The sequence below is a fragment of the Xyrauchen texanus genome, chromosome 25, assembly GCF_025860055.1.
Source record: "Xyrauchen texanus isolate HMW12.3.18 chromosome 25, RBS_HiC_50CHRs, whole genome shotgun sequence".
NCBI lineage: Eukaryota > Metazoa > Chordata > Actinopteri > Cypriniformes > Catostomidae > Xyrauchen > Xyrauchen texanus.
Window position 1 is genome coordinate 15,588,825 of NC_068300.1, and position 10,259 is coordinate 15,599,083.

The 10,259-nt window shown below is 36.3% G+C and overlaps 1 protein-coding gene across 1 annotated transcript; it reads right to left on the bottom strand.

The window, feature by feature from the left end:
• Positions 1 to 2,065: 2,065 nt before the first annotated feature.
• On the bottom strand, positions 2,066 to 8,133 carry LOC127619044 (delta-type opioid receptor-like). The gene is made up of 4 exons (XM_052091765.1): positions 7,986 to 8,133; positions 7,624 to 7,842; positions 4,736 to 5,091; positions 2,066 to 2,901 (listed from the first exon to the last, which is right to left on the bottom strand). The coding sequence occupies exons 2-4, from the start codon at positions 7,830 to 7,832 to the stop codon at positions 2,336 to 2,338; spliced, it is 1,131 nt and encodes a 376-aa protein (XP_051947725.1). The 5' UTR covers positions 7,833 to 7,842; positions 7,986 to 8,133; the 3' UTR covers positions 2,066 to 2,335.
• Positions 8,134 to 10,259: the final 2,126 nt, after the last annotated feature.

The following is a 10,259-nucleotide window of genomic DNA, read 5'->3' on the forward strand; positions in this document are numbered from 1 at the left end:
GGGTGACATGTAAAACGTCTTGGAATGACATATGACAAAAATTGTATTAGTCAAAAAGATGCATGCAACAGGACCCTGTCTCATGGAGCAAGCCCATTTAAAGAGTTATCACTCCTTTTTCTCTATTTCATTCAATTGAAAACTGTTTGGAAGAATAATCTATGAGAATGCTGCAAAATGATCTCTTTATATAGTGATATAGTCTACTCCTCTCTCGCTGTTATTGGCATGCCAATGATTACCCCTCCACGTGTCAATGCTGGCAGGCGTGCCATAGGTTGCTGACCCCTGTATTACACAATAGCCAGCATCTACATGAGATTGGGTGATAGCCTAATCAGAAGCCACTTTTCAGATATTTTTTGTGATATTTCACGACGGTTATGACTTTTTTCACGTCATCACATTTATCACTTTTATTGTGACTTTATAATTCCAAAAAGCAGCAACATTTTGATGGTGTTCTATTACCATTGCAGGAAGGTGCCTGGCTACGCCAGAGTCAGCCTGCTCCATGCCATGTCACAGCCGAACCGCAGACTGCTCAATGTCACAAGCAAACCTCTGAGCACCGGTCCAGGCTCGCCTCTGCGCCACAGTCCAGGTCCACCTCCATCCCTACAACTCCACCTTGGCTCCACCCCTTGAGCCTCTCATGCCACGCCCTCTTTTATTTTGAAAAGTTAGTCCTGTTCATGTCTTCAGGTCCTTCATTTTGAAATGTGTTCACTTCCTTGTCTAGTCTTGTGATTATTCTGTTCCCGCCATATTTCATGTGTTTTTTTCTCACTGGTTCCTTTGTTAATTAGTCTTGTCTTGTTATTTGTTCATGTTTCATTGTCTTGTTATATTGTTTTCAGTCTTGTATTTTCATTGATGGTCTTGTTAACTTGTTACCCATGTCAATGTAATTTATCCCTCATGTTTGCCATTGTCCTTTGTGGAGTATTGTTAATGTAACTTTGTTGTTGTTTTGCTTAAGTTAAGTCAAGCCAAGCCAAGTCAAGATTTAGTCAAGTCTAGTTTAGTCATGTTCATGTTTATGTTTCTAGTTAGGGTTTTTGGATCTCACTTTTGTTTAATAAACTGCACTTGTGTTCGTCTCTCCATCATCATCGTCTTTGTCCTTGCCAGCAACGTTACACCATTGCCGACTGGTTCTTGTAAATTGAAACATGATTGTAAGTAACTTAATGATAAAAGGAAGTAAATTGATGACACAATTGCAACAATTTACTTAATTAATGAAAATGTTTGCTACTTTTAATTTAATGGAAATAAAGCATTTTCAAGATATTTGTAACTTGTGCATTATAATTTATTTACACAGCAATAATATTAATAATAATAATGTCAACAATAATAATAGTACCAATAATACTAGGATGGTTAAAGCAACATTTTGTTTTTTTTCTGAAATCCTTTACACCAATTGGTTCCTTGTAAGCTGGCCACATGAGGAGAGATCAAGGAAAAAAACTCTCAACAGCCTCAATTCCACCACAGACAGTGATAAAACTAATAAATCAAGTTTCCAGAAATCCCCACCCCTTCCCACCTGTCTCAACTCTAAACAACATTTCACATACAGATTTCTTCCTGGGAAGATTCCTTTCTTCAGTAGAAGTCATTCTAACACATTGTCAAACCACTCAGGAGAAAAATTGTTAAATGGTTTCCAATAATAATATAGAGGCACATAATAATTTAAATATCATTCAGACTGTACTGTGCAATAAGTATCAATATAGAAAATTATGTATTATCTTTAAATATACACAAATAATTTTATTGTCCGCAGGTATGTGCAAATTTTAATTGCAACAGTAACACTTTGTTGTTGTTGTTGTTTTGGTGTATTGTATTGTATTGTATACATTACTCAATAAATACTCTTTATATTAAGGTTAATAGATTTTAGACAGCTTTGTTATAATAATAATAATTAAATACTTAGCATATGCAATTTTAATATACAATTTGCATAGCCAAAGCAGAAGTTGCCTGTATTTACAAAACATATGAACAACAATAAATAGAAATAATAAATATATTAAATGCTGGTGTAAACAATACAAATATTGGTATTAACAATACAAAAATAAACATAAACAAATAATAAGACAGTATACAATGCAATGGGTCAAAAAGGGTGGAAAATGCTGTTAAAAAAAGTCATTTTGCCCATGTGATGAGCTGATGGTCTTGTATGTTGTACAATATGTATCTTATCACACAATTTAGAATCTGGCAGATGGACAAAATCCTTGATGTTTATACTACTGTACTTAATTGCATCTAACTAATGGCCAAACATTCAAAGAAAACCTCTAATCTAATCCATACACAGTGGAATGGGATTTACAACAACCACTCCTTTTTCTTGTGAATCAGCTGCCTCTTCCTCCACACCACATTCTCTCTCCTTTTTCAATGACCTCTTATGCTGATCTTCTAAGTACCAATTGGAGTTGGTTGGCACACAGAATTCAGGGAAACACCGCTTGAAGTTTTCATCCAAGAAGGCATAGAGAACAGGGTTTAAACTACTGTTAGCATAGCCCAGAGCAATACAGAAGTGCATGGCTGCCAAAGTGACCTGGCTGCCTCCAAGATCCACCTTTCCCAAGGCCTGGATCAGAACCAAGACTTGCACTGGCATCCAGCACAGCACAAAGGCAGCTACCACAGACAGGACCATATAGGTGATTCTCCTCAGGTTTCGGTCTTTCTCCCTTGAGCCCGAGAGGAGACATACACTGCGTAGGCGTCGCACCATCAACCCATAGCAGCCACTTATGATTGCCACAGGAATAAGAAATGAGCAGAGGAACACGCTAGTCGCGAACACAGGCTCCCAGCGTCCTCTCGGGTCAGGCATGACCACTAAGCACTCAACACCTGCAGAGAAGTAAAGTGAGTTATGAAATGAATTGAAAAATGTGTATTAAAGTAGTACCATGATTTACTTCGAATCATGAGTGGCCTGATGAAATGGAGAGCAACATGGTCTTAGAAGGGAACACAAGAGAGAAGAGGGATACAATCGGTTTTTCTAATAATTTTGTCCACTTTAAAGAATAGTTCACCCAAAAATGAAAATTCTCTCATCATTTACTCACCCTCATACCATCCCAGATTTGTAAGACTTTCTTTCTTCTGCTGAACACAAACAAAGATTTAAAAAAATATATATCTCTGCTCTGTTGGTCCATTCAGTTGAAGTGAATGGTGAACAGAACTAGGCTTTAATCACCAAATCGCATATAAAGGCAGCATAAAAGTAACCCATATGACTCCAGTGGATAAATCCATGTCTTCAAAAGCGAAAAGATCAATATTTAAGTTTTTTTTACTATAAATATCCACTTTCACTCTCTTCTCTCCAAAGAATTCTTCTTTTGTTTTTGGTGTTTCGTATTCTTTGTGCATATCGCCATCTACTGGACAGGGAGGAGAATTTATAGTAAAAAGGACTTACAATTAAAATTTGTCTCACCCACACCTATCGCTTCTGAAGACATGGATAAAACCACTGGAGTCATAAAGATTACTTTTACACTGCCTTTATATGCTTCTTGCAGCTTCAAAGTTCTGGTTTGTATGGATCTACAGAGCTGAGATATTCTCCTAAAAATCATATTTTGTGTTCAGCGGAAAAAAGAAAGTCATACACATCTGGGATAGCATGAGATTAAATAATGGGAGAATTTGTATTTTTTTGTTGAACTATCCCTTTAAATAAGTGTTATATATTAAATTAATAGTAGGGTACAAATGACAAAAGCAAGACAAATTGAGACAAAATACTTATTTGTTATTTTCAGTTTGGTCAAGGTGATTTAATAAAGTTTTTCAATAACTGTCCAACAAGTGAAAGGATTATCGATTTTATCACACTAAAAACCTGTTCACACGTATTTTATTTACTTCTTGTGGCTATACTTTTGAAACAGTGAGTATTTTTACTTTTACGGATCTGCCACATTCACTTCCATTATAAATGCCTCACTGTAAGTTTTTGCTTATTTTAAGTAAAAGAAGGAATAAGCCAAAAAAAAAAAAAAATCTATATATATATATATATATATATATATATATATTAATTTTTTTTTTTTTTTATGATAAGCAACATGATGTCACAAATGCTGTTGACTGAGCTTAAATTATATTAACCAAGAATATTCCTTTAAGGGTTTCCTTAAGACCTGTTGTACCCTACTTTTGACAAATATGCATGTTTCCAAAAATGTTCTCACATGAGATGAAGGCTTTAGTCATATTCAGTCCTAGTCAATGCCATGTTATTCTACATAAGGACTGTCCCTGATCAAAGTGAAATCAAATGACCAGTTGAAAACGACTCACTATTTTCAGACACTTTTGGTTGTGAAATAAATGTATCACTGCAGACAAATATCCCCGAAAATTGGGTATTTCTACAATAGCATTGGTAATCAAAAACTTGATGCTGCATCAATACCAACAGGTATCATTATCAATTCCAAGAACACTGTTGTATTAGTCGGCGAAACATAAACAGAAAGGTACTTAGTGCACCATTATGTTATATATTATCATTGTAGGCACAACTGTCTAATTAGAAGATGTCTAAAAAAACACAAACCTTTTTTTAAATAGATTGACCATCACGAATGATGAAATGAAAATGGATCTTGTATGCTTCAGAATGGCGGTCAGAGGCAATAGAACAAATATGAGAGAGCATGACTACCGTTAACATCCTCCTCCACCTGACCCATAATCATGACGGGCAATCCTACGGCTGATGCCAATACCCACACAGCCACATTAAACAGTTTGGCCCGGAGAGGGGTGCGAACTGTCAGGGAGCGCACAGGGTGGCAGACTGCTATGTAGCGATCCACGCTCATAATGGTCAGGGTGAAGATACTTGTGAACATGTTGTAGTAGTCAATGGCCACCACAGTCTTGCAAAGAGCCAGACCGAAGGGCCAGAATCCAAGGAGGACATCCGTGCCTTGAAAGGGAAGAGTGGCCAGCAATAGTGCATCAGCCAGGGCCAGGTTAAAGATGTAAATGTTGGTGACCGTTTCCATCTTTGTGTACCTGCGGCATGTACAAAATCAATCATCAAAAAATGTAATCATTACAGAACATTGATAGGGAATAAAACATGTTAATAACTAAAATAATGCAAAGAGAGTTGTTACTTTGTGTTTAGGTATGAAGGCAAATCCAAGCATAATCGTTATAAATAAAGTTGTTTTTTGAGCCAAGTAAATATAAAAAAATTGTCATTATGTCATTCTAGAAAATTCTATGAAATTATTCTGTGAAGACCAATAATGAGTATAATTGCAATAAATGCCAATTGCATGATCTGTTCACACGTTTACATATTTACAGAAAATGGTATTCATAGTCCTAACGAATGGAAAAGATTCTGCAATAGTGCAAAATCTTTTAAACATTGACACACATTATTGTCTTATTGATCATCTGCCACTTTTTGGAATGTCTTGTCAGATGACAAGACCTATCGACAAAGATAAGTGCAAGCATGAAGCAAATGACAATGACTCCAGCTAGATGTTCAGAATTACAAGCCTTGTAACTATGAATATTTAATCTAAATGTAATCACTCATCTTTATCCTCAAATAAGCAGTTTATACACAGTTTAATCTAAGCATAAATTTGATCTTTCTGGATATGAAGAGAAGACTGTGGCAGCTATGTGCTGACACCTCGTTAAAAATTCTTATAGCCCTCAAGAGGTAGTTTGACACTTTTCAGGCTAGGCAACTAGTATAGCAACAGCTTGTTGCTAGGCAACCAGCCTAGCAACAGGTTTTAAAATATGTCCCTGTATACCATGTGTGTTTTAAACACACCAGAAACATAAACTAACTTTGAGTATGCTTTGATTTAAAAAAGACCCTTATGTGACGCAGCAATTCTATTTTCTGACTCTTAATTATGAGGCAGATATCCCCGTACATTAGATCAGCATGGAAGTCCTTCATAATTATACCTTCAACGAAACAGTTATGAGAGGGGGTGAGACAAAATGACTACATCATTGTGCCTATTATCCTAAAGCAAACATGCAGGCAAAGAGTGGAGCACCATCCATATTTAAGAATGTATTTAAATTTATTTTTAGACATATTTAAGTCTTCTTTTTTCTCCCCAATTTGAAATGCCATGGTGCATTCAGATACAGTTTCAGAAGAGTTTGACCGCTGGATTATACATTTTGTGTTTAAACTCACATTTGAGTGAGTAACGCGAACCTGCAAGTATTCCCCTTCTCTTCCGGAAAAGGACAGGAGGAGGGGCTTCTACGACTTGGTTCAAAGTAAAGTACAACCAATAGCTGGAATCAAGTAGAAACGCATGTTTCCAGATCTTACCAGGTAGTCCAACTTCCTCGCTCACTTTCCTCCAAGCGATGTCTCTGTACATGTATGAAGTTGTGTCATACAATTCCGGGTGCCCACACACTGCTACAACAATTGTATCATACATTTTTCCAGATTTCTTCTACTACTACGTCAGTATGTCAGTGATATTCAGACAATCTCAATGCTGATAGGCTTTCGCTACAACGCGTCATGCGAAATATGCGAATGAAGCAATTTTGCGTGTTCGAGTCACGTCTTTCGCGCTGCCTGGTGCGAATTCACATCTATCCGCAACTTTGCATTCACTTTGTATGTAATCACGGCACGCGAAACGCTCGCTTCGCTTTGTAAGTGAACGCACCATAAGTCCTCGTGGTGTTGTGACTCGCCTAAATCTTGGTGGCAAAGGACGAATCTCAGTTGCGTCCACGTCTGGGCTTGTTGAGCGCATTACCACGGAGACGTAGCGCGTGTGGAGGCTTCAAGCTATTCCCCGCGGCATCCAAGCACAACTCACCACACGCCTCACCGAGAACCACATTAAAGCGTCCACGAGTAGGTTACCTCAAGTGACTCAGTGTAATTGAATGGTGACCAAAATTTTGAAGCTCCAACAAAAACTTAAAAGCAACATAAAAGTAATCCATAAAACTCTTGTGGTTTAATCCATGTCTTCTGATGCGATCCAATCGTTTTGCATGAGAACAGACCAAAATATAACTCCTATTTCACTAGAAATCTTGACATCAGCAGTTTTCTTGGCTATACTGATTTCCAGCTCGTTTACACTTTTAGCACCATCTAGCGCTCTGCACATCTACTATAAACTTTAATCGAGCTTGAATTATGATCGTAAGACCGCAATCGCAGTTTTCACCCAAAATCGATTGGATTGCTTCAGAAGACATGGATTAAAACACTGGAGTTTTATGGATTACTTTTATTGTGCTTTTATGTGCTTTTTGGACCTTCAAAGGTTTGGTACCATTCACTTGCATTGTATGTACCTACAGTGCTGAAATGTCATACACATCTGGGATGAGATGATGACATTATTTTTGGGTGAACTAACCCTATAAGGTATGTTTGTGTTTGTTTAACCTGGGAAATAACCCTACTCAATGTACATATTTCTTGCATGTATTGATTCTATACATATCACTCAATATAGTGAATTCCCTCTAGCACACACACTCAATATGCTCAATATGACCTCAAGCGGTTGTTCTCACCTGATAATTACATACATGACCAGAAAGTTCCCCACGAGTCCCACCACGCACACTATTAAGTAGACTACAACGACTGTTATCTTTATGCTCGTAGGTAAAAGTCCATATTTAACATCAGGAACACTTAAATTCCTCAGCAAAAGCGTGTCGTTAAACATCTGTTGAACCAGAGTGTTTCTGTCGCAGGTCAACTCGTCGCACAGCTCCATCGTTCAACAACTGTCAAAGAGAAGACAAACACACAGAAAAATTAGAATAGCTTTGGGGTGAGAAATCTGGACATTTAGGCCAACGCCTTATAAACATATTGAGATATCTGAAAGTGTATTTTGTAGCATTGCAAAGTAGTAGCCTATCCTTACCTCACGAAAGTGCTGATGAAACTGAGGGTATGTGACGCAGTCCGGTGAAATTGCATAGAGATAGACTGTTATGAGCTATCTCAAATCAAGAAAAAAGGACTCTTACAACTTAAGATTTCATTTTCAGCTGGGCGAGTCTTCTGAAAATGTCACCGCGCTGAGTGCGTCGTTCACTTCGTTCGGCCACATTATATAGAATACAGAGCGTTACTGTAATCACACACTGCGCGTGCGCGTGATCTTCAAAGAGAGAGAGAGTGCGACTGTTGATCTTATTATGCTCTTTGTGAAGAACGCAATGAAGAAGGGAAGACAGGCAGAGGCGATTTCACCAATTTAATTCCCATGTGGGTTAGTATGCGCTCCACATTTTGAAACATGCCCATGTGTTCTTGCTGGGCAATTTATAGATTTACATAGATTTTAGGATCTTAGGGGAGCTTAGCCCTAATTACGCTATAAAAATATGTACATTTAATGTATTGCACTCTGTTGCATAGATTGTGTTTTGTTTTGCATCAGTATTTACATCAGTTTACATCAGTCATTCAGAATTTTTATTTTCAATAATAACCATTTATAAAGTTATACAAATAAACCGCTTGAACAATGTTCAGTAGACAAACCATATTTTATTGTAACTGTCTATTTATTGGCAACCCATTTCATCTGTCCCATTCATTTTGAAATATGGTAGCACTTTACAATAGGGTTATTTTTGTTAACAGTCAATGCATTAGGTATCATTAACAATGAACAATATCTTTTCTCTGTATTTATTAATCTAGGTCAATGTAAATATATGAAAATACAATTATAAATTTGTATTTCATGTAAGTTCATAATGCATAACTTATGTTATCACGTGCAATTTGTAATTAATTTTTGTTCATTAACATTAACATTAACCAAGATTAATAAGTGGTGAAAAAGTATTGTTCATTGTTGGTTCGTGTTTACTAATGTTGTTAATGAATGTTAACAAATACAACCTTATTGTTACGTGTTACCACTAAAATTATTAAAATGCACATTAAAAATGCAAACAACTTTACAGAACAACCTGTAAATTTTAGAGTTTAAAATGGTTGTAATTTACATGAATATGCTAGGACTGTAAAAAACAAAAATTCTGTTAAATATACAGTAATAACAATTCATGTAATTGACATTTGCATTCTGAAACTGTAATAATCTGCTTTTTACTTTATAAGGTATTTGTTAATCACCGTAGTAACAAGGGAACATAATGACACAAATTTCATTAATAGTGGCTCTTCCAGGAGAAATGTCCAATAAACTTTTAGAGACAGTGCTCAACATCACTCACACAAACACTAAACACCATCAGAGTAACACATGTGAGATTTAAATAATGCAGTAAATATTAACTAAACTACATCAAATATAAAACAGAACACCCCAGTGTATGTAACTGATATTTAAAATAAGATTAAACATAACTATTCCCATAAAATATAATGAAATGTAATGGGTCACACAGAGAATTCTGGGAATACCCGATTAAGTTTTTTTACTGTAAATTTAACAATAATTTTTAAATATAATGTATATATTTACCATTAATTATACAAGAAAATCTTACTTTTTACATCTACAAATGTTAATTTTTTACAACATTTTATTGCAAAAACTACTGTATTGTCTTTTAAAATATGTTAAAACATTTTACTGTATATTTTACCGTTAATATTTGTTAATCAATTAACAGTTTATTTCTGTAGCATTTTTACAGTATTTTACTGTTAAAATTACAGATATTTTTTTACAGTGTGCATTACATATGCTCTTGTGTTGCTCTGGCGGTTACAAACCTCACACCACAAGAGGGCAATAGATTTTTTAGGAGTGACCATGAAACCGGTGCTGTGTCCAAAACCAGGAAAATGCTGCCTTCGGAGGCTGTATACGGAGGCAGGATGAAAATAAGGTGCTTTTCAAACTGTTCGGAGACCAGTTTCCTTAATATTTCCATTCATTCAAAACAGCTGTCAGTTAAGACATTAACACATTTTCAGATGCAGCCCGGATGTGGTAGATGAGTCGATAGTTGAGTAGTGTCAGCGCTCAATTCATAACACAACGCAAGTATGCGCTCCATTCTCAGCGTTGCCTCAAGGAGTGCCATCACAGTGATTCCATTGGCTCATTACACTTTTCACATGCCTCCTCCTCTCCTTCAGTCAGTCAACAAATCCTGATCATTTCTTGTCATGGAGTGAGTTCAGTTGTTCAGTGAAGGGGCGTATTCAT

Coding starts and splice junctions, on each gene's coding strand:
- LOC127619044 (XM_052091765.1), bottom strand. CDS start 7,832: ATGGAGCTGTGCGACGAGTTGACCTGCGACAGAAACACTCTGGTTCAA. Junction 5,092..7,623: donor GTCATGTATGTAATTATCAG/GTGAGAACAACC, acceptor TACATGCCGCAG/GTACACAAAGATGGAAACGG. Junction 2,902..4,735: donor GGTGGAGGAGGATGTTAACG/GTAGTCATGCTC, acceptor ACTTCTCTGCAG/GTGTTGAGTGCTTAGTGGTC.